Source organism: Triturus cristatus, chromosome 7, assembly GCF_964204655.1.
Source record: "Triturus cristatus chromosome 7, aTriCri1.1, whole genome shotgun sequence".
NCBI classification, from domain to species: Eukaryota; Metazoa; Chordata; class Amphibia; order Caudata; family Salamandridae; genus Triturus; species Triturus cristatus.
This window is the reverse complement of record NC_140590.1, coordinates 490,174,638-490,199,956: the sequence shown is the minus strand read 5'-3', so window position 1 is coordinate 490,199,956 and position 25,319 is coordinate 490,174,638. Positions and strand designations below refer to the sequence as shown.

The 25,319-nt window shown below is 48.6% G+C and overlaps 1 protein-coding gene across 4 annotated transcripts in view; it reads right to left on the bottom strand.

Annotated features, from left to right (window-relative positions):
• MYH10 (myosin heavy chain 10) overlaps positions 1-25,319 on the bottom strand; it is a 1,171,079-nt gene that overhangs the window by 681,123 nt on the left and 464,637 nt on the right. For all 4 annotated transcript variants that reach the window (XM_085616842.1, XM_085616841.1, XM_085616843.1 and 1 more), the window contains one exon: positions 4,003-4,117. In XM_085616842.1, coding sequence (XP_085472968.1) covers positions 4,003-4,117 — 115 coding nt within the window. The remainder of the gene's footprint in view (positions 1-4,002; positions 4,118-25,319) is intronic.

Here is a 25,319-nt window from a genome sequence, read left to right as displayed (position 1 = left end):
TTTGATTCCTGAAGAAGTTGATACCCTACCTGTTTGGGACTCGCATCCTTGTTCAAACTGACCACAGGACTCTCGGATGGCTGATGCAAATAAAGGGGAAAATCCCAAATTATTGAGGTGGTCTATCTCCCCTCAGGGTATGGACTTTACACTGGAGCAAATACCTGGGACTGCCCATGCCAATGCATATGGCCTTTCCAGGTTCTTCCACTTGACAATGAAGACTCTCTTAAGAAAGGTAGTCTCACCCTCTCTCGTTTGGGGGAGGGGGTTGTGTAGGAAAGTGCCCGTTTTTGTCATGGTCACCGCTACATTTTGCCACTGGTACTGATGTTTGTTGACTGATGCACACTGGATTCCTGCTAACCAGGCCCCAGTGCAGGTGCTCTTTCCCTACAAACATGGTAAAATGGGTTAAATGTTTTAATTGTATTACAATTGGCACACATTTCAGCACCCCTGTAAGTCTTGAGTTATTGGTAACTCTAGAATCCTACAGCATGGGTACTAAAGAGGGTCCCTTAAGGCTGCAGCATGATTGTGCCACCCTAAGAGACCCCATACAAATTGCATGCAGGCTGCTACTGCAGGCTGTGTGAAATGGCGCAAACCATGTTTGAAAACACGACGTTACAAGTTCCCCAGCTACGTGATGGCTTTACTGAAACCTATGGTTTTTGGTATCAAACACCTTGTCTTAATACATTTCTACTGTTGCCAGCACTAGATTTATTATGACATGCAGCCGAGTGCACCTTAAGGTGCCCTCTGAAACAACCTACCAGTATCTAGTGTGCTGGCTGACTGGTATCATCCAGCCTGCCACCACAGAGACGTTGCGGACCTCTGCAGGTGAGAGCCCAGACTCTCCTAGATCAGAAACAATGCCTGCTATGGAGGAAGGTGTTCACATTCCCTTCAGCAGGATGGCTAGAGATTTGAAAGAAAAGGTTGGAGACCCCTACATGTTAGCGTATCGAGGCCAGGGGCTTCAAAGCCCCCGACGCCTTTGATAATCAAACCCGGCTTCCCACAGATATGGGAAATGCCAGTCCCTGCCCTGAGGCCCACTAGGACAGGTGGGAAATTTGCTGTGAAGAGTAGGCATGTTGCACCTCTAGGCTAGTCACACCCCTAAGGTGGGCTACCTGATGCACTCCACAAAAAAGGGTTCCACCAGCTTGTTTTTGGTGGAATTAGGAACTCCGAGACAGTGTTATGCCCACTCCCCACAGGAAGTGGTCATATAGGGAGGTGCACTGACCCAGGGTTAAGTAGCCCATTGGCTACTACCCATCACTTTCCTTAACACCATTACATTTAGTATTTAGGTGACCCCCTGACACCAGATTTGTATCCCTGAAAGAAGAAAGACAAAGAAGAGCTGAAAACGTGAGAACTGTGGACCAGAATCAACAATGGCACAAAACACTGCCTGACTGCCGCTCTCCCTACAAGCACCGACACAGACTTGTCCTGATGTGGAAAAGCCTCCCTAAACCCTTGGAAGTCTGCCCAGCACTTTTTCGATCCAAGAAAGAGGCTGCAAAGGTGGACTGTGGGGAAACAGTCTGGCAGAACCGTTTCTTGGGTTCAGCCGGACTGTTTCCCCAAGTACACCCTTGCAGCCTCTTTCTTACAGCTACTTTACCCAATGGACTGTAGCAAGTAGCGTTCGAGGCTGCCACTGTGGAAAGCACCTCAGCACTCGGACACCACAGGGCAGGTAAGCATGAACTTTTAGTGCTTTCTTGGACCTTGTCACCTACTTACCTTAAGTCCAGAAGAACAGTCCTGCATGTTGTCTCTAAGTGTACCTATAGAGTGTATGTTTGCCCCATAGGATAACATTATCTACTGTTCCTACTGTAAAATTTGATAAATGTCTAAAGCACTTACCTGACTCTGATTATCTTCGTGTCTAAAATGATATAAAAATATATGGTATTTTTCTATCATTTGTCTTGAGTTTCTTCTTAGGTATGTGTCTCTTTATTGACTCTGTGTGTACAACAAATGCTTAACACTACCCTCAGATAAGTCTAAACTGCTCACCCACACTACCATAAACAAGAGCATTTGGGATTATTAATTTAAGCCCTGTAAGCCAGGAAGGGTTATTTGGACAGTCTACATAGTGTACCTTATTTTGGTACACTACATAAAAAGCCAGCTCCCTAGACCATCTAAAAAGGACCCTTTCTATATGACCCTCATCCTTTTCTTCCAAGAACTGAAATTGAGGACGAGGAGATGCATTGATGTGAGAAATGTAGTTAGATGTCATCATTGGGATGCCAGTCAGAACACGACACCTTCATAAATAGTCAACTTTGAGCTGAAAGGCTCAGCAAAGGCTCGGAAGCTGTCAGTGACAAAGGGCTACTTGAAGTCACATACAAAGACTTCAACAAGACAACCATCTTTATTATTGTCCATAGTTGCCGTTGTTAAAGCTCATGATGCATAATGTGGATTTCAGACTACCAGGAATATTTCCCCCTGGGCCTAACACCCCATGCACCAGAGGCTCGCGGAAAGGCCTTGGTGTTGCAGATGGATATGGGACAGAATTACCCTACTCCTGGGGACAACATACACACACTCTCTCTTTAATGGTAGAAGTAAATAGCAGGGGAATGGTAGTAGAACTCCTGATCAATACAAAGATTTAAAGAACTGTGGCATTGATGTATAAAAATCCAGAAAAGCAATTTCCCAATTGCAATTCTTATCAAATCACAATTAGGAAATTGCAATGTGTGATGACATAAAACGTACATCTTTTAATTAGTTATTCCTAGTAGGTTGCAAATAGGCCTACCGCATGAATAATAATGAGGTAGGTCACAATTTGCACGCCATTAGGAATCACAGCCATCACAGGGATGGTGTCCTGCTGAGGTCAGCAGACCACTTTGTTTTTGATTACTTTTTAATAAAATTGTATAAAGGGTGGATGAGAGGCAATACGATTGAATGGCAAGTAAAAAGATGCAACGTATGGAAGCTGACAAACAATAACAAGTTGTTGGCAGAGAGTCTTTGCGTGGCTGTATTTCAGGTATGCTTTGTTTGGATTAGTTGGGAACAGCCAACGCCTTTCGCCCAAACAACGGCTTCTTCAGGGCGATTAACGATGCCGTGTGGCTGGCATCGTGGGTAAAGGAAGGTGTGGCACATGAAGGAATCGGCTGTTAAAGAACCTTTAGACTCTAAAAGCCGCCCGTGGGTGTATCTCGCTGTGTTATCCAGTCCTTGGAGTGGGTAGCGCTCTGTGGTTATGTATGTTCATGTTGGTGATCGCAGTATAGTAAAGCTGGAGCCGTGTCCGGGATTCATCCTATCGTCTGCGGGTTGAAAAGCCATTCTATACTAGCAAAGGTGACCTTCAGTACGAGTAGAGTTCAGTGCATGCTTAACTTACAGACTTAAGTTTGGATATTTTCAATAAGGTGAAAGTGCTTCTCAAAAGACACTGTTTTACTACAATGTATGCATGCTACTATTGTATGTTACTGGCTGCAAAGTTTCTGTAGAGTCAAGCTTGAAGTCCAGCAATGATTTTCCCACCCAGGACATGACATTTGAATGAGTAATGTTATGTTATACTATAGTGATTTGCAAAGCACACTAATCACCCAAGAGGGTATTCAGGGGCTTGAAGAGTCTAAGGTTGCTGTGGATTATTTTCTGCTGAAGAACAACATGCCAATGAAACAACATGCTACTGTTCCATCACTTCCATACAGCAGTCATGCTGCGGAAGTCTTTAACTAGCCAAAAGGAATACAGTATTTTCCACATTTCTAAGGTACAAGGCCCCCAGGTATTAACTGTATTTCAAAGGTTTGATGACATAATAGAGTATATTTGATAGAATATTCTTCAAAATTTTTCAATCTTTATATACCATGCTGTATTCATTGAAGGACTGAATTCATGAGAAAAAACATTTTACAAAGCTTGCCTAGAGTTCTATTTGATAATTTTCTCCCTTACCATCCTTCCAGAGCTCAGCCACAAACTTGTCTGAAGACTGGTGTAGAAGCGTAGCTACATTGTCATTCAGTGGGTCCATATTCTTCATGAGCCACTCATCTGCCTTGTAGTCGACCTATAGTCAGGATACGTTTTTATTTTAGCTCAGCAAAAACACTAGAAACAATGCTAACAATAACATGTTAAAAGTAAAGGCAGTGGTATAATATTCTGTTAAATTTCTACTTAAAATTATTTGAACTGCTGTGGCACGGGGGAGAGGTGGTAGATACGCCAGTTCTTCTAATTTCCCTTTTGTTAGTCAACATATTTTTAAGGGTGATGTGAAACACTTTTTCATTGGTAGGAGCTTGTTATCTCTTGATACACAAGATATGTTGTCAAGGAAAACATGTTAATTTTGTTCCTTAGCCAACTGGGTTCATCGCCTGCAACACATACCCTTTGGCTGCCAGATTATAGTCCCACCGGAAAAAGAAATGTATGCTGCCACGGCAAGATTCCAGCCATATGTATAAGAATGTTCAAAATGATATATGTTGTTAGTTAACGCAAATCCTTTATTCTTACAACAAGCATTGTAAAGAAATAGTGAGTTGTAAGTTCAGCTTGCACCCCTGACATTTCCAATAAAAAAATATACACATGCTTGCAAAATTTAACAATTTTTTCTTTATTTATAATGCCCCTCCTCATATGTAAATAGTTGCAAAAGAATGGGGACAAGATTTGGATTTTATTCTGAAAGCAAAGAATGTACCCAAAAATATATTTGCAATGCAAACAATTTGTTTGCTTTCAAAATAAAAGATACTCAAGAAATATTTGTAACTTGAAAAACAAAAACAAAGGTTACAGACAGTATTACAAAACTGCTCTGTAACTTTTACAAACAATATTAAATACCATTTCTCTAAGGTATCATTTAACACATGTTTTATGAATGCCAAAACTTAAAATAATGAAGGGAAAAATTTGTGAAAACCAGTTATGTGCAGTGTGAAAAAAATTAATTAGGGGCTAGAATTGCAAGGATGAGGTTACTTACTCTGTAAGCATCTGTTCTTGGCATGTAGTGGGAGTAAGTTCACATGCTTTGCATACTCCTGCCATTTAGTGCTGGGTCTGGATGTGTGCAAGATGTTTTTGTTTGATGAAGTGTTTCGAATCACGAGGTAAGGTGACGCCTCCTCTTGGTAATAGTGCGCATGGACATCAGCTCCATTGTTTGGTTTTCCTGCAAGAGGGTGAGAGTGGAGTATACGTTAGTATTAGTAAAGAGATGTCCATGCCTTTGAAAGTATAGATAATAACTGCAATGACCATAGGAGGAGGGTGGGCGCATGTAAATCTACAGCACTACATGCCAAGAACAGATGCTTACAGGATAACACAATCCGTTCGAAGCATGTGTGGCTGTAGACACAAATGCTTTGCATAGACTGTATAGCAGTGTCCTTCAAAAGCGTTGGTTGACCTGTGGACGTTGCAGTTGTTTGGAAAATTGTACATGGCACTGCCTGTTCTACATTAATTTGTTGGCGTGCTAGACCATCCACTCAATAGGGCTTAGTGAAATTGTGTGTTGTAGATCATATAGCTGCTTTGCAAATGTCAGCTATGGGGATGTTGGCCAAGAAAGCCATGGATGCCCCTATGTTACAAGCAGAATGTGCTCTAGGGGGTAGAGACAACGTTTGTTTGGCTTTGACACAGCACGTTTGAAAATATTTAACGATCTATCAGGATTTTGAAATGGGCTTCACTTTATGGGGGGTGCAAAAGCAACAAAGTCTTGTTCTGTTTTGCAAAAGACTTTTGTCCAGTCAATATAATACATTAATGGTCTTTTGACATCTAGTGTATGAAAAACTCTTTCTGGCACAGAATCTAGTTGAGTGAAGAAAACAGGTAGTTCAACCAATTAGTTAATGTGGAAAGGGGACACTACCTTTGGGAGGAATTTTGGATTGGTACGAATAACCACCCTATCTTGATGCAAATGAAAAATGGTTCTTCTAAAGTAAGTGCCTGGAACTCCCTGACACGCCTTAATGAAAGGACGGCAATTAAGAAAGCAACCTTGCAAAATAGAAACTGGAGGGGGGTCATTGTGGAATAGTTCTGAGGGTGGACCCACAAGTCTTGTGAGAATGATATTGAGATTCCACACAGGTGCAGGTTGGGCTCTGGGAAGTATTACTCTTTTAAGGTCTTCCATAAAAGCCTTAATAAAAAGGCTCTTTCAACAAGGATAAGTGTTGCCTGTTTTGTAGATAGGCAGCCAGTGCCGCAAGATGTAGACATATGGAAGTGTAAGCAAGGCCAGAGCGCTGTAAATGCAAGAGGTAACAAATAATGTTTTGTACAGATGCATTGAGTGAATCCGTTTTTTGGTTACAACAGTAAAAAACAAATAATTTCCATTTGGCTGCATTACAAGCTCTAGTGGTAGTTTTATGTGCCTCCTTAAGAATGGTCATGAATTCTGATGGCAAATTTAGATAACCAAATTCTAATGATTTCAAGAGCCAAATCACAAGGTTATGCTCTTTAGGGTTTGGATGTCTGATTTCGCCATGGTTCTGAGTGAGAAGGTCTGGGTTGAGGTGAAGCTTCTCGTGAGGAACAAACATTCGAATAGTGTGGTGAACCACGGTTGACGAGCCATTGGGAGAGCTACCAGAATGTGGGTGAGAGACGTTTGCCTGTGCCTCCGAATCAGAAATGGAAGAATAGAGAGAGGTGGAAAAGCGTAAGCAAATATCCCTGACCAACTCATCCATAGCACATTGCCTTTGGATAGAGGGTGTGGGGAACTGGAAGAGGAAGTTTGGGCTTATTGAGTTCTCTGCGGTCACAAAGAGGTCTATCTGTGGAAATCCCCCCCCCCCCTTGTTGAAGTATGGGAGGAGGACTTGGGGTGGGGTTCCTACTCATGGACTTCTTGCTGCATCCTGCTGAGGAGGTAGGCAAAATCGTTGTCCATTCCCAGAAGTTGTTCCATTAACAGATGTAATTTGAGATTATTGCCCAACACCAAATGGTCTAAGAGAGGAGTGAAAACTCAGAGAGTGTCATCCCCTGTTTTTGTACATAGTACATGGCTGTCATATTGTCCATCCAGTCTAAGACAACTTTGCCTATGAGCAATATCACCGAAAGGAGGAGTCGTCTTACCTCGTGACTGGAAAGACTTCTTCGAAGAAAAACAACTTGCACACATCCAGACCCAATACTAGATGGCAGGAAAATACAAAGCATGTGTATCTACAACCACACATGCCACAAACAGAAAGTTAAAAAAGTGCAGCTAAAAGTGCATAACCTTCCATGGGTGCAGAATTACAACTTTCAGCAATTCACAAGAGGTAACATAAGTAGGCCTGGAAAGCTGCAACAGTTCTATATTTCCAGGCCTACTCTATACAAATGTTTGTAAATCCATTTGTTCATGAAAAGTCTTTTGAAGAAGTGCAAATTCTCAAGTTTAAACTGCTCTCACTACATCCCCATCTTTTTGGGAGATCGCTACAAACTCTGGAAAAAGTTTTAATCCTGCCAAAGGCAGGACAGGATATCTAAAATGTTCCATGGTGGGAAGGAGCTAGAAAGGAGCCAGTGAATGTCCTTTATGGTGCAAGTTTGTGGGTGTGAACAAACTCATAGGGCATTCAAGCTTTTGGAACAATGTTTCAAACATAATGGTAGAAATTCAAGAGAAGTGTTTTTAAAAAAGGTCACTCCTCTAGCAAATTCTTTAAAGAACATAAGATCAGGCCGTCCTTTTCAGAGAGCTTTGAAGGTCTCAAATGATCTTCTGGAAGACACCAAGGCTGCAGATATTCCCATTCAGATTCTGAGAACTGGAGGCCTTCTGTAAAAGAAAACTAGGCATCTCAATAGGTTTTATAACCTATGTGACTGTTGGCACAGGAGTGTGGAATCGCTCCAATTTAGCCAGAGCCCTGACTCCTGGAAAGCCTTTATCTGGCGACTAAGCAGAGATCTAGAAGGCCTGGGTTTTAAAGTATCCCCTCTTCAGACCCAATGAATACTTTACTGTATACAATGAATCAAGCAGGGAAATGATGTGTGCTAGAACAGGTGCCCTAAAAAATGAGTCTCAGGAAATAAGAATGGTTTTGGCAATAAAACTTCCAACAACTGCAAATAGCTGTGCCATCATCAAGAAAAGGCTTGTCATGAAGAACAAGTTACTGACCTTCAGTAATGTATTTTCTGGTAGAGAGCATCTAATCACAGATTCCTCGCCTTTTGAACATACACAGACATTAAAATGGATCCAAAACCTTTTTCAAAGTAATTCTCTCGCACGCAGACAGGTGGTCTCTTCTAGCACCTTTCTAACTTGTGCCATTCCCTCCCACAAGTATGTGACACTGGGAACAGTATATATACGCCACCTGCTCACGCTGGCGTAAGTAGCTTTCCCACATGGAGCCTATATAAACTAATATAAAACAGTGTGCGGAACCTTGTGTTAGAATCTTATGAAATTGGACTGGATGAGATCATTCCACAGAACGGGGAGGAGGGAGAGTAGGCGAGGAATCTGTGGTCACAGAGAATCTCTACCAGAAAAGGTGCTTCTAAAGGTAAGTAACTTGTTCTTCTGATAAAGACTTATAACCGCAGATTCCTCACCTTTTGAATACATAGCAAAGCAGTACTTCCCAGCTGGTGACTCAGTGGAAGGACTCCAACCAGGAAATCCTACAAGACAGAATGAATATGCTACTTACCAGTATGCATCTGTTCTTGGCATGTAGGGCTGCTGACATTCATATCTGTGCATAGATCGCCGCCTAGTGTTGGGTCCGGATGATTGCACATTGTTGTCCTGGAAGAGTCTTCGAAGTATCACGAGATAGGTGGCTCCTCCCCTGGACTACAGTGCGCATGGGCATCCTCTCCATCCTCAGATTGTTTTTTTCCGACATTGGGTTCGGATGTGCTTATCTTAGCTCAAGTTAGGAAAACTTTATTTAAGGCCAAGACTGGCGCACTGCACGCTGGTGCTGTGATAGCTGCTTTTGCTCTGGAGGAGTGAGCATGCAAGCCCTCTTGAGGTTGCTTTTTCGCTAGCCCATAGAAGATCCTAATACATAAGACAATCCATCAAGAGATGGTTCATTTCTCTAATGCTATGCCCTTCTTTGCCCCAGAAAACCGACAGTCAACTTGTCGAAATTACCTGATCCTCTTGATGTAAAAACTAAGGGCCCTCTTATTATCGGGGTAAAGTAGCCGTTCCTCCTCCTTCGATGGAACTGTCGGTACCCTAAACGATGACTAGGTGAAGGATTGTCCTACATGAAAGGGCGTGACTCCTTTAGGGAGGAATGCTCCTTTTGTGTGGAAAAAAGATGACAAATGATGGCACAAAAGCCAAGGTTTGAAGTTCACACAAGGCGACGAGGAACACCATTTTAAATGTGCGTAGACGTAATGAACAACAGTGCACAGGCTAAAAAGGCAAACAGAGCAAATAAGTCCAGACAAGTTTTGAATTCCACTGTGGCATTATAAAGGTGGGAATATATGGATTAGCCCCTCTAAAAAAAACTCATCATAACAGGTAATCTGAAAAGGGATGACAAATTAAATAAAGATAAAAAGGCTGAAATTGCCATTCCTTTAAGTTCCTTTAACTGTAGCCCAGCAAGTCCTTGCTTGGTCAATGCTATACAAAATATCAGATAAAGAATGCAAGGGTTCAATGTGACAGGAGGAAAACCAGACAACAAACTTCTCCCAGCGTCCTGCTTAGACAGACTTTGTTGAGAGATTCCTGGCTGCCAGAGTAACACCAACCACCTGAGGAGAAAGGTCGAATGTCATTAACTGTCGCCGCTCAATTTGCATGTATGGAAGGTGTAGGTTGTGCAGGCTCTGGTGCAAGTCCCAGCACTGCTGCTGTGACAGGAGATCCGCCCGAAAGGGCAGCTGGATCAGAGGACCTGCTCATGGCTTGACGTTCTGGGTACAATGCACTCCACACCCGGTTCAGAGACACTAAGACAACTTGGGCACAGTCTCTTATCTTCTTGAGCACACTGGGCAGGAGAGGTAGGGGAGGAAAGGCGAATAGGAGTCCGGAGCCCCAATGTAGAAGAAAGGTGTCCCCTAAAGAAGAGTGCCTTGTGAACTTCAAAGTGCAAAACCTGAACACTGCGTGTCTTCTGTGGTGGCAAATAGATTTTAGGGTTCTCTCTATTAATGGAAGTTGCCCAGTGCCCTATCCGCCATTAGTGATCCACTAAGAAATATTGACTGACAGCCCAGCATTTAAATATTCTGCCTTGAGTTTTCAGCCACTTCCAAAGGCACAGAGCCTGCTGTCACAGGACCTACGACCCCACTACGCCCTTTCTGTTGCAATACCACATGACAGTTGTGTTGTCTGTGAGAACCTGTACCCATTCCCCTTTGGTCGTCGAAATAAACACTTTCAGGGTCAAGCGAATCGCTCGTACCTCCAAAAAGTTGATGAGGAGAGCTTCCGCCAGAGGCCAGTGTCCTCTGATCTCCATCTCTCCCAGATGACCTCCTCAACCCAGAAATTGTCAGACGTCACAACAGTTGACACCTTCCAATTCTCATAGTGTGCACAAGGCCAGTTTGCAATTTGGATGCCAGAGACATGAGAACAAGTGCTCCATTGACAATAGAACATGTGTACCTTACCTTGTTCCCTTATACATGCTTTAGTATTGTTTCTACACATGAGAATAAAAGGGATTACTATGAGAAAGTGCCATCTTTCTTGCATGGTATGCCCCCACTTTTTGCTGAATTGCTGAATGCACTTTGACTGAGTGTACCCTGGACTTCTGCCAATAAGGTGCCCAGGGCCTATGTTCCTTCCCTAAAAACACAAAACCCAAATTGGCAAACCCTGGCCACATGTCAGCCCCTGGTAAATGGTACCCTAGGTACCCAGGGCCTTGTGACCAGGGAAGGCCTCTAAGTGCTGCAGCACTCATTGTGCCACCCTCAGAGGCCCTGTACCCTTACACACACACACACTGCCCTTGCAGGCTGGGTGTCTGGGTACAAGACAAAACAAAGAGTCGACATGGCACACATCGCTGTGTGCCATGCCCATCACCTACACTGCCATGGCATACATTAGCCACCCCTCTAGATGGGTGCCCTATGCCAATGGTGTGGGCACAGGAGCAGGAGCCCTGTGCCCCTACAGTACCCAGGTCAATTCCGGGGCACTGTAAGTGCAGTACTGCCATTTAAGAGTACATGGTGCTGAGGGCCCGTCAAACACGAACTCCACAGCACCATAAAGGCAGCACTGAAGACTGAGAAGTTTGGTATCAAACTTCTCAGCACATTAAACCCACACTGATGCCAGTGTGGGATTTAATGTGCCAAGCACCCCAGAGGGCATCTTAGAGATGCCCCCTAAAACCTAACCTACAATCCACGTCTATTCTGAGGCTGCCTAGGCTGCCACACAGCAGACATGTTGCTGGACCCCTGGGTAGGAGAGCCCCTGCTCTCCTGGGCCTGCAACAATGCACATCCTGGGCGAGGTGCTAAATCTCCTCCACCAGGATGGGCAGGGGGAAGCTTCAAAGGCATGCCGCCTCTGTGAGCTTCCCCAGGCCACTGCAACCCCCCACTCTAGCGGGAAGCTTGGCCGGAAACCCCAAATAAGGACAGGGGATGTGCCAGCCTGCCAACCTCACCCCTCAGGTGGGGGAGGCGCGGTGAAGCACATCCCCGGGCTCTCGCCATCTTGGAGGTGGGAAGCCCTACCCTATCAGGATTAGGCTACTGCCCCCCTCCCACAGGAGAGAGGCAGGATAGGGGGTGTACCCACCCCAGGACAGGGACCCATTGGTCCCTGCCCTTCACCCACCTGTTAAGCCCCTAAATCTAGTATTTAGGGGCACCCTGAACCTTCCTTCCCCAGATTCCGAAATCCGAACAAGAGCTAGAAGAAAGAAGACCTGCCCTGCAGCTGCTAAGAGGAGGAAGACACAAACTGCTTTGGCCCCAGCCCTACCGGCCTGTCGAACCTCGAACCTGCTCCTGCTCCAACCCGGCATCTCTTGTGGCCAGCAACCTCACAAACCCCAGAGGACCTGGCTACCTTTTGACTCAAAACCCCTGGGACTCCCATGAGTAGAGGCTCTACTCAAAATCTATTTCTAATCCCTGGCAGCAGCCCGGAACCGCGAACCCAGCACACTCTGCACCAGCCAAGCCTGGCCTGTGCCGGAGTGAACAAAGACGACGAGGACGACCCCACGGCGACTGTGACCCCGAGTCCGTCACCCAAGGACCTCCCTCGACACTCCTGAAGAAGCCTGCAGCCTCAGAACAAGGTCCCCCCCCCCACCGCGATCAACAGAGGGTAAGATTTCCCGACACCAAAAGGCACCCCTGCACGCGGCGCCCCGCGGCCCCCTGTGCCCAATCCCGGGGTACCTACCTATCCTCCAACTACCCAACTTACCTCTCGAAGTGGTGGTGGCACCTGAAGAATCCTCGTCCCCGAGCTTGCAGTCTTTTTCTAAACCGGAGATTTCCCATTGAAATCAATTGAGCGCCTGAAGGCTCAAAAGCACCCTGCACCCAGCCGCCCGAGTGGCCCTGGCAGTGCAACCTCTACACCTATCTACTTCCCCACTTGCCCTGAGTAAGTGACCAGGAGCCCAGCTCCCACAGCCGCGTGGCTTGCTAGTCAGCAGCCACCAACCAAGGCCCCCCTATCCGTCATAGGATAACTTTGGGCCTAACTCTCTCTGCACCCGCCCTAGTGCCGCTGAGGGTGAACCAACTGTACCTACCTGACCCTGGGGGACCCCTGAGTCTATGCCCAGAACCTCAACTCTGCCCGTCGAGTACTTACCTTTAAACCGATAACTCTATTTTCTTCATAGGGTAACATTGACTGGCTTTCCTGAAATTTCTTCTAAGTGTGGACTTTTCAAATCTTAAAATATTCACCAAAAATCAGCCGAGTAACGAAAACACTCACCTGCTCTTAGGTGAGCTCCCAGTGCTGGATCTTGGTGCCCAGCACTGACTCTGAAAAATACTTACAACTGTACTTACCAGTAACCCAATTTTCTCTCATAGGAAATCATTGACTGTTTTTCTGTGAAATTTCTACTAAGTGTCAATTTCTGCAATCTTTAAATATTCTTTAAAAATCGTACAATATCAGAAAAGGTAATTGCTTACCTGTTTTGGATTAAGGTCCCAGTACTGAGTCTAGGCACCCAGTACTGAATTACAAAAGTAACAAGAACATACTATACCTGCAACTTGAATTTTCTGCCATAGGGAATCATTGACTGTTTTCTATGAAATATTTTCTGTCAACTTTTAAAATAGCAAAATATTGTCTAAAAATAATCACAGTAATTAAGTCGACTTTTATCACCTGATTCCAAGTACTGACCCAGGACTGAATCTAGGATCAAGTCCTGGAATTCCAAAAGTAATCCTAAAAGTAATCTGTTGCAAATAACTTGAAACTTCCATTGAACTCAATGCATTATTGTGTTTAAAATTGTGTTGCCTATTGCAACCACTCTTAACTGTTTACAAAAGTCAATTGCATATTGCAAAAGTATTTATATAAAGCATCTCATTCTGAGAAAGTATATTTTAACGCCAATTGTTGGTTCTAAAATAGAACAAGCATATATTTTTTATATATAAAACATTGGCCTAGAGTTCAGTTATTGAGTGTGCGAGACCATTTGCTGACTGAGTGTGTACAACAAATGCTTTACACTGTCCTCTGATACTGCCTTACTGCTCGACCAAGCTACCACTTTAGAGAGTAAGGTTATATCTAACTTTAGCCTCTGCCAAACCCTTAGGGACTGTGGACTCTGTACACCCTGTACCTATTAGGGAACAGTATATACAGAGCCACTTTCTCACAATTACATATTCCAGAAGGCTTAGCACACAGCCATTGTTGGTGAAGGCTTGATGTCGAAGGCTGACCCGCCCTAGGCTCATTATATGTTATTGTGAGTACTCCACAGAGGTGGGAAGATCCGATCAAGCTCGTCTTCAAAGGAAGATTTTTCCTGGATTTTGGAGACTGGACTGGTCTCCAGGATGGAGCACTCCTGCGCTAACTTTCTCTTGCAAATTCTGAGCAGTATTTAAGACAAGGCGAGATGATTTTTAAAAAAACAATTCTTTTGGTGCTGTATGCTGGAGTGACGCTCCAGAAAGACTTTGAATTTCTAGACCGCAAATTGATAAATCAAAGGCTACAGATTGACACTAATTAATTTGAGTAACAAAAAGAGTTGTTCAAGATTTCATGTAAGGTTTTGTTAAATAAAAAGAAACACTGTGTAAAAATGACTTGAAAGAAGGTCTCCAGAGCAAGATTCCAGCAAATTCAGAAAAGGTCACTGCAAGGTTATTTTCTGCAGTGATTCTGAATAAAGACAAAAAACAAAGACATTTTTGTTTTAATTTATGGGAGAACAAATGTCCCTATCTTGTTGTGAATTTAAACTGAGCAAAGAAATGAGACTCAAGGCAAGTTCATTTCAATGTATTGGAGATCGAAAGACCTTCCTCTGCGGTGAACTGGGGCACTCATTGGGACAGTCTTAGTGGTATGTCTATGTAAACTGTTTGAACATTATGAATACTTTAAAAGAATAGTACCCTTTAGAAGGGATTGATTGAACAAGAACACATTTATATTCTAGATGGGGTCCAAGCTGCTTTTAACTGCAGATGTGGTTGGAATTAAGTAGATAGTCAGTTAGCTACCTTATTTTTACATGTGAAATTAATCTGGGTAAAGATGGAAAAATTGTTTGGTTTTAAAAAGAGTTAACATTTCTACTAACTGTATTATTTTCTTTATAGGTCTCCTTCCCTGCGGTTCCTTTCCCAATCCCATTCTCTTCCTGGGTACATGTAGTGTGTAGGCTGAAGGGAATAGGAGACACGTCAGGTATGTTTGAAAGAGGGTTTATTAACAGGGAGATTCTCCTTCTCCAGTATACAGCCAGTATGCTTTGTTTGTAACACCAAAACAACAACAAAAAAAGAGTCTTGTAGTGGTTGGTTTGCACTTTGTCACGGCAGTCCACGGTCCCTCTTGTTCTCCCAGTAGCTTCCTCGGTCTCCGCCAAGTCAGGAAAAAAGAAGAAAGAAACGGCCGAGGGTTACTGTGGGGTTTCCTGTGTTCACTGTGTGTGCTACCATCACCAACAACCACTCGGGCAGTGAGGGGGTGAACGTGAGGAAACCAACGCGGTGCACAAACTACAAAAACTACACGCGTGCCCTTAGTTACCTACGGCTCTCCACCCCCCCACCAAAACGACCCCCGCAGAGGTACTTACCTTAAGCCACGACCCGTGTCCAGGGCCGTGGCGAAAGGACCTCGGGCGTCCTCCTCTTTCTGTGGGCTGCCGGGCTTGGTCGCACTGTACGCTGCTTTCTCCTGGGTCTCTCTCGTCTGGGTTCTTTAGTACTCGCCTTCCGTCGCTGTACCCTCCTCGCTCCTTGTCTCTTTCTGCACGCTCTCCGCCTCCGGTGTTGCCACACACTGCTCTGTTCTTCCGTCCTTTTTCTTGTCCATCCTCGATTCTCCCAGCCGCCGCTAGACCGCTGACCTCTTCCTGTTGGGGTGGTGAGTCGGCATCGTCTGTTGGACACTTTCGGTCCGTTCCGCCTCTGTCCTCCTCACAGTACACTAATGAGCTGAGCTATAATAGCATACATACCTGGTGCTGCCTGGAGATGGACCTTTTGAGCATTGCACCGACCCAGAGGATTCGAGGACCGTGATAGAAACAACACATTGGGCATGACGGTTATTTCTTTTTTTTTTTTTTAATTTTATTTTGAAATTTTAAGACAAAAACATACAGCTGTATTTCAAGGAGCGACATTGCATAGACATATCAACATGGGCGATACATAGAAGGCTGGAGGGTGGTATAGATAATACATTCCTTGCAAGGGTGGCTTGGACAGCAACACAAACCCAGTGTAAAGCAGTATCTATAAAATGAAACCAAAGAGGCCATTGCAGGGGGTAACGACCCCTGGGGGGGGAGGACCTCCCACTCCACACTCCTCACATCAACACACTCCCACGCCAGTCCGAGCGGAGACCCAAAGCCTAAGCGCAAACAGTACCAGCCCACCCCGAAAATATCCTCGGGCAGCTACCCTCCAGGCGACATAGTTCCCCAGCACGAGCTCACTCAGCAGCCTGACTGCCATCCGGGGCCGTCGTCTCAGCAAGGAGATAACATTGTAGCGGGGCCCATATATCAGCGGGCCGCGACGTGGGCGGCATAAGCTCAGAGTACGTACGGATCTGATCTTGACAGTAAACAAGATCTCGCACCCAGTCCTTGAATTTTGGGGCCCTGCCCCTGCCCCAGCGACAAGCCACTCTCCTTTTCGCAAGCAGAAAGGCAAGCGCGATGAATTTGCGGTGCGCCGCCTGTATGGGCTCCACATAGCCCAGCAGGGCCAGTAGAGGGGAGGGCAACAATACTGTATTGATCATCTTTGAGAGCGCGTCAAACACCTGGCACCAATAGCGGTGAACTGCATCACATGCCCACGCCAGGTGGAGGAAGTCCGCACCTGGAGCCCGACATCTGTCGCATCTATCATCCTCACGAAGCCGATATCTGTGAAGTCTGACCGGCGTGAAGTAGAGCCTATGAAGGTATTTGTAATGGATAATCCGGAGGCGGCTACTGGAGGAGACGCGGTCCGTCTGCATTAGGCAGAATTGACACTGTTTATCCGTCAACGGGGTCTGCAGCTCTCGGTCCCATTTCTCCCTGGCCGCCAACCGCGGCGCCTGTGTGGAGGAGTGGGCCGATCGGTATATTTTGGAGACGAGTTTAGCTGGGGTGTCATCACTCAGTATACGATGCAGCGGAGTCAAATGCGGGGGTTCCTGGGGGAAGCAGGGCATAAGGGCTCTCAGCCCCTGCCGGAGGCGGAGGTATAGAAAAACATCGAGGGGAGTAGGCTGGATGTTGGCATACATGTGTTCCATGGACCGGAACGTGCCATTGTGATACAGGTCACCCCACGTCTTCACGTGGATAGCGTGAAGTAATTTCCGGAAGCCCGCCTCCTGCAGCAGGGGCATGCTTGGGTGGTAAACCAGAGGCAGGAGTGGTGCGTACACCATGTCCAGCTCCAGAGTGGCAGCCAACCTAGTCCACGCAGTCACCGTACTGATCAATGTTGTGGGCGTCTTATCTCTGCCTGTCACTGGGATGTACAAAGCGCCTTCTATGGGAATGGGGTGTGCCAGCCAGTGCTCCGCCGCTAGTTGCGGCATATAGCGAGGCTGTCGCATCCAAAAGTAAGCATAGTGCGCCTGGGCTGCCTGATAATAGAGCTCAAAGTCGGGAATGCCGAAACCTCCCTGATCAAAGGGCTTAATCAGGATGTCCCACTGGAGCCGGGGTGACTTACCGCCCCAGACTAATCGGATAAGTTCCGAGCGGAGTTGTCGAAAAAAAAAGGCACCGGGATAAAAGGGAATATTCAGAAAGAGGTACAGCAGCCGCGGCAGGACTACCATCTTAATCAACGAGGACCTGCCAGCCATTGAAAGGGGTAAAGTAATCCATCTAGTGATGGAATCTGTAATACGGGACAGTGCCGTACCATAGTTAGCCCGCATGAGTTCATCTCTATTTTTTTCAATACGGATGCCCAGATATTTAAAGTCCCCTTCACACCAGGCAAGGGGGAAGTCAAGCACAAATCGCCCAGTGGAGGCCGTCAGGGGAAACAAACAAGACTTGCTCCAGTTGATCTGGATACCGGAAATCATGCCAAACCGAATGAATTCCCAGAGGATCGGGTTAAGATTTTCCTTCGGATCCCGCACGTAGAGGGTGATATCGTCGGCATACATGGATATAAGTATCTGCCTCTGGAAGCACCGCAATGCTTTGTCACGATGGTGTTGCCGCAGTTTGGCCGCCAGAGGCTCCATGGCCAGAGCAAATAATAGGGGCGAAAGGGGGCAGCCCTGTCTGGTGCCCCTGGTAATAGGGAAGGCAGAGGATAACCGACCATTCACTAATACTTTGGCCATAGGAGCAGTATATAATAACTTAATCCACGAAATAAATACAGTCGGGAATCCCATGCGCCCCAAAACTTGGAACAGATAGTCCCATTCAAGGGAGTCAAAGGCTTTCGTGGCGTCAAGGAACACGGCGGCCATGGGCAGATCTTCATGTACAGAGTTAAGGATCGAGAAGAAAGTGCGCAGATTATGGGACGTAGTCCTACCCGGCACAAAGCCGGCCTGGTCGGGCAGTATCAGGTTGGGGAGCAATAGATTAATGCGGTTGGCGAGGAGCTTGGCTAAAATTTTCACATCACAATTAAGGAGGGAGAGAGGCCGTTAGGAGTCGCAGTCACTGGCCTCCTTCTCCGGTTTAAGGAGCGATGTGATGAGGGCCATGCGCATCGAGGGGGGTGATGACCCACCTCCAACGCATCTTCGTAGACTTCTCTCAACACCGGGGCCATAAAGTCAATATAAGTTTTGTAAAATTCAATGGGTATCCCGTCCAGTCCAGCGGTCTTGCCCGACCTCATCTGCATAATGGCCTCCCTCACCTCGTCTAGCTCAAAGGGGGAGCTAAGAAACTCCCTTTGCGCGTCACTAAGCCACCCCAGGGACACATCTTCAAGGTAATCATGGAGTTGGAGCTCCCCAACCCTAGTTGACGCATAGAGCACTCTATAGTGGGCCACAAACGCGTTGAGGATATTCGCGGTATCACTGTACCGTGTGTCGTCCGCCCCGACAATCTCCATGATCGTATTAGGCGGTCGTGTTAGCCTCATGGTCGCAGCCAGGGCTTTCCCCGGCCTCTCACCCTCACCGTAACTTCGGGCAACCCAGTATTTGCCTCTAAAGTTTGCCTCCCGGATGGCCTCCGCAGTATATTCCGAGACTTTCCCCCGAATACTCGCCAACGTGGCATTATTAGGGCTGTCCGTCAGCGACGTCTCCAGCGTCCGAAGGTCAGCCTCCAAGGCGTGCAGGCGCGCCATTATGCTCTTCAGGACACCCGACCCCTTGGCAATGCACAGACCCCGCAGGGTCACCTTGAACGCATCCCAAATAGTCTCAACGTCCTGCACGGAGTCCTTGTTGCGCTCAAAGAAAGCCAAGCATTCCTCCCGTAGCTCCTCCTGAAAAAGGGTATCGAGGAGCATCATGGGCTGCAGCCGCCAGGCCGCCATAGGGGGGCCGAGCTCTGCCGCCCTCAATGTGACTCGCACCGGCGCGTGGTCGGAGAAGGTTCTCGGAAGGTGTCGCGCTCCAACCAGCGCCACATGAAATTGCGGGGTCAGGAGGACATAGTCGAGCCTGGCCCAGGAACGTGCCTGCGCCGTGAAGTGAGTACCCTCCCGGCCATCCGCGTGGAGGTGTCTCCATGCGTCAATCAGCCTGTGCTCTGCTATGATTTCCAGAAGAGCCGCCCGGGACCGCGTATAATGATGCGAGGCCGGGTGGGACCTGTCCAACGTCGGGGCAAGCGTGACGTTGAAATCTCCCCCCCATATGAGGTGCTGCGTACCCACACCGATTATATCCGCACCGAGGTCAACGAAGGAGGCAGGGTCGTCCACGTTGGGACCATAGCAGCAGGCCAGAGTAACCATTCTATGTCCTAGTCTACCCCACATCAGGCAGTATCGGCCCTGGGCATCGCTTTTCGTACCCGCTAGAACGAAGGGGGTGCTCCTTTTAACTAATATAGCTACACCTCGAGAGTATGAGGAGTAAGAAGAAAAGGTAGAGTACTTCGCCCATCTATTAGCAAAGGTAGGGGCAGCCCGCGCCCGGAAGTGGGTCTCCTGAAGAAACGCAATGTGTATGGCGTGGCGATCTAAGTAGGACAGGACGTGTCTCCGTTTTCTAGGGTCCCCCAGTTCTGACATTCCACGTGAGCACGTTCAAATCAGTGTCCCCCATAGCCAGGTCGACACAAAACAGGCAGGAAGTGCATCGGCAAAGGGGGGCCTCTCTCAGTCAACCCCCACCCGCCGCGCACGCCATCTACTCCACACACCCCGCGCCAAACCACCATCACTCCACAGTCTCCAACCTCGGCCACGCCAAGGCAATATCCACCTCCAACAGGTGTGCCCACCCCACGTCCCACCAGGGGACCCCTCAGCAAACGCCCAGCAAGAGCTTGAGACAATTCCATGGACGGTAACGTCCTGAACACAGCTGTATCAAACATAGCAACAACATTACTAAACATCCCCGGTCCCCCACCCAACCAGTCTGCCTGCACCAGCATATACCGCGCACCAAGCTCAATTGCCGAGGCACGGGGAGAAGTGAAGCACCTAATCCCACAGAGCCCTGAACTGGGGCCCCACCCTACCGCCCCGAAACCAGTCCCACAACGCCACAGAGCTAAGGAAGTCCACAAAGCCCTGGGTCCCACCATCCCACCCCCCACCCACTGTAGCAACCCCAACTCGCCAGAAATGTCTACCCACCCCCCACCCGTCAGTGCCATCAGAAAGCTCAACGGGAGCAACTCAGTCAATAGAGTCAATGGGGTACACCCTACGGGGGTCATCCAGAGGGCACACAGATCCACCCATGCCTGCCCATATCCCACCATAGACACAGAGGGAGGGAGAGGGGTGGTGCCTGGCATACATTACCGATCCCTGACCAGCACGCGACCAGGACAGTCTCGCTCAGTCTTGACGCCGCCCATCAAGAGGGCCTGCAGGGGCGGGCAACCAGAAAAAAGCCAGAGAAGCCGCACATTGATGTAAGGGAATGATCCCGGTGACCCACAGGCTAGCAGTCAATGTTCGTTCTCTTGGGCCGCATCCTCCTCATCCGGCCTGTCGTTCCGCAGCCTCCGCAGGGATTTCAAAAAGTCCTCCACCTGCTGCGGGTTCGTGAAGAAATGTTGCTTCGCTTGATGGGTGACCCGCAGCTTCGCCGGATAAAGCAACGCATAGTCGATTTGGAGAGCTCGCAGCTTTTTCTTAACATCAACGAATTTACGACGCTGTTCCTGAACAACAGGCGTGAAGTCAGGGAAGACGGTGAAGCTGACACCCTCGCATGACAGGCTCTGGTTCATACGCGCAGCCCGTAGCGCAGCATCTCGGTCGCGATAGTTTAGGAGTCGCGCGATGATGGGCCTAGGTGGGGCACCCGGACGCGGTCGCGGTCCGAGTGAGCGTTGCGCCCTCTCCACGATGAACTGTTTAGAGAAGGCGTCCGAGCCAATAGAGGCAATGAGAATCCTCTCCACGTATTCCTCCATGCGCCCTGTATTGGTGGACTCTGGCACACCTACCACGCGAATATTATTACGCCGGCTGCGGGCTTCTAACTCCTCGTTCTTAGCAGCTATAATCCGCAGGACACTGTCCATTTTTGTTAGCTGTGTAGAGTGGGAAGCAGTCGCATCATCGTTCTCCGAGATCCGCCGCTCGGCCTCAGTGAGGCGCTCTTCATGGGCATCGATTTTCTGTGCGAACGCATCCATACGGGAAGAAAGACGGTCCACCTTATCCACCACGGTGGCGAAGCCCTGCCTCATCTCCCGCATCATCTGTTGCAGATCCATTGGCGGTGAGGCCGTCTCCACGTCGGGCACCGGGGGGGCCTGTGCGCCTCCAGCATCAGGTGCACTCCGCAGCCCGGCCTTTGCAACTGGGGCAGCAAACGACAGCTTCGACTGTTTATTGTCATGCTTGCCCATCTTGGGCTCGTGGTAGGGGGCCGCCCCACACCGCAGAGGAGCCAAGGTCACCTCCACCTCAGGCGGGTCAGGAACAGGGGCTTACAAAGGGCAGGTCAGCCCCCGTCGGCGCCGGAGCAGACGACGGACCCACACGGCAGCGCAGGAGCAGTCCAGGCAGGGAACTTCGTGGCAGTCCACACCTTCACACGGGCAGAACCAGTCAGCGCTCCGTTGCGGACCTCGGCCGCCCTCATACAGGAAGGAGGCAGTCCCACGACGATGCACCCCCACGTCAGGAACCCCAGCAGAATAACAGCAGGGGGGCCCCAGGCAAAAGCAAAGGGATGCGAGGGGGTCGTTCAGGAGTAGGCCTCAGGGGGCCCCAGCAGAGGTGAAGTCCCGGTCAGTGCAGCACTAGGCCTCCGCGGCGCATCTCGCCTCAGACACCAGCCCCGCTGAAGTCACGGCACAGCGCCACCCCCGCCAGGTCCCAGAGCCTTGTTGCAGCGAGTGCAGCAGGAGGGCCGCCCATCCGTCGGGGGGGGGGGGGGGGGGGGGGGGGGGGACACAGACCGGCGGGCATCGGGGGGTCCGGAGTACCTCTGGCGGCGAATCAGCCAGAGCACAGGTACAGCGCCGGGGGGGGGGGGGGAGACAACCATCCAATACTACCCCAAACAGCGCGGTCCGTCCAGGATGGGGGGGGGGGGGGGGCGGCTCACCCCCGCGCCACGTAGAGAAGAGACCCCTCGGCCACCAGCACGGCCCGTCCACAGAGCACAGGTCACGTCGCTCCGCAGCTGCTCACAGGCAATTCGTTCGGCAGGGGGGGGGCCAAGCCAGGCACAGGACGAGTCAGGAGCCCCTCCGCTGATCGCCGCCTCCGTCTCACGCGCAGCCTCCTCGATCCCCACTTCAGAGTTCGCCGCGACAGCAAGGGACAGGCCGGGGCCTACCCGCCTCGCGGTCAGCACCGGGATCACGTAGTTCTAGGTCCCGGCCACCGCTACCATCCCGCAGCAGCCACTGGCCCGGCGTAATTTGCGGCGCCTCTCACTCGGTCCCTGAGAATCTCTCGGCTCCCAAACTTCTGTCGGAGCCGCAGGGGGACAGCAGCAACAGGTACACCTGGTCGCGGTCCGGCAGGTGATCAGCTACTCAGGATAATTGCAGGATAGTGAGTCCAGGCAGCAGGAGCCTCACCTGAGTGCGGCCATACTGCGTGCGCGCCCTCTAGCGCCCCCCCATGACGGTTATTTCTGGGTGGGAAAAGTGTCTGCCGCCAGTCCAACTGTGGTTGAGCAGCCACCACTGCAAGTCCTTTGAATTCTCCTCCGATACATGTTTGGAATCAGACAGATTACCTTGAATCAGAGGCCACCTTGATGTCAGATTCCACTGCAAAGGCTGCACGTATTACTAGGTGTGGCCGACAACTAGGTGCATGTCTTGCTGACACCCAGGCTGCATCAAGATCATAGCCTGAATGTACAAGTTACATACCTTTGGTAACGATGCATCTGGTAGAGACGATTCTATCCGCAAATGCCTTAACATAGAATTATCCCCAGGCGTAAGACTGGACCCGGAAAACTATCTTGCCCAGCATCCCTGCGCGCGGGGGGCGGCACCTCGCGACTCCGCCCCGACGTCTTTCGCGGGCATGACGTCAGTGAGGTCACAAAAGCCCCACCCCGGCACGCTGACGTCAGTTTGCTTCGGCGAACTTTTCCACATCACAACAAAACTGAGGAGGGCATGGGAAGAGTGTGCGAAAACCAGAGAAACAAAAAGAGAGACAAAAGATGAGGAACAGCACAAGGTGGCACTGAGCCACAGCAGGAAGAGAGCAGACCACCTCCGAGGAACAACTGTGAAAGCCAAGTGGCAGCACCAAGCAGCACAAAAGTACCAAAAGGCCTCATCAGTAAAGCCACTGCAGGGAAGCATAAAGCACCCCTCCGCAGAACAACCGTGTAAGTCAAGGCGAGAGCCAGGCTGGAGGCAAAAGCAGTGGAAGCGCTGTAAGAGAAGGAGAGAGAGACTGCCACCATTGACCACACAGCAAAGGGCCACAAGCAGAGGAGCAACAGCAATCCACCCCCAGACTACACAGTCAAGGAGGGCCAGAGTCTCTGAAAGGAGCAGGGGGCCAAGGACAGGCAAAAGAACCCCCAGCGTAGAAGACCGCAAGGGGATCAGAAATTGCAACAACAAAGGGAAAAGAGCAAAAGCAGGCCGCTACAATGGAGAGAACCCGGCTGGAGGGAAGCCCGACAGGCAGAAAACGAAAAGGACGCCCACAGAAGACAAGCCACCCAGAGGGAGGTGAGCGCAGAAAACCAAGCTGAGGGTCCTCACAGAACGGGGAGGAAGGGCGGGTCGTGAAGGAATCTGCGGCTAGAATCGTCTCTACCAGATACATCGTTACCGAAGTTAAGTAACTTGTACATCTGATATAGACTACTAGCTGCAGATTCCTTAACGTAGAATAGATACCCTAGACATACCCAGGAGAGAGGAGGGCCTGCGAGAGAGCCTCCCCACTAGAAGAGACAAGGGCCCCGGTAGGGGGCATGGCACAAGAACCAGAGAGAGAGAACAGCAGGCCAGACCCGCCGAACGACATGGCAACAAGGAGGACGACAGACCGAGTGCAAGCCGCACCAAGACAAGTGGCAAGAAAATCGCACCTGCGACTTACCGTGATTCCACAGAGAGCAAAGAACCCGAAAGGGTGACCACACCTCCCCAGCACAGGACAGAGCTATGTAACAGCTACAAGTACGACTTCGAAGAGGGACCCTGTTACGGTTCCACAAAGGTTAACAGGGTCCCTCTTCGAAGTAGTTATTGTTGCAGCGCAACGAGACGAGCGCGTAGAAAAGTTTTGCACGCCAAAACGCTGAAATTGTTGAAAATTATGGAGTATATTTGGTGTGCATCTCATCACCTGTGAACAGCTACAAGTGCCCCACATAGGGTACGTTACGTCCCAAGAACCATGGGAACACCACTTAGGAAAACCTTTCTGCAGCAGAGGACAAAACAGAAAGACCTGCAGAAAAAACCAGCAGACAGCTTGTTGGAAAACCACTCCCACACTAGAAAGGGTGGTGGTGGTCTTCCGGACACACTGTGGTAGCTTGGCTCGAGTGGTCAGGAAACAGGCGCAGTGCTAAGCATACAATATACCCATACAAGAACCATGCGTGCATCCGTTCCAAAAACGACTCTACACCGTAAAAATTATGAAAATATTCTTTCTTTATCTTTCTTCTCTTAGTTGCTGATTGGGAAAATAAATAAGTCAATCACAATATATACATTCTTAAATAGAGCAGGTCAAATAAATATTTGCTGTTTGATGAAATAAATAGGGGTGATCATAAATAACAGGGCATAAATACAAGTGCAATATATACAGACAATTAAATACTTTGAGGCAATAAATACTGTACCAATAAATATTGTACACCATCCAGTCCTGTGGACCTATAAATATAGTGCAGCAATAAATAGATAAAAATTCAA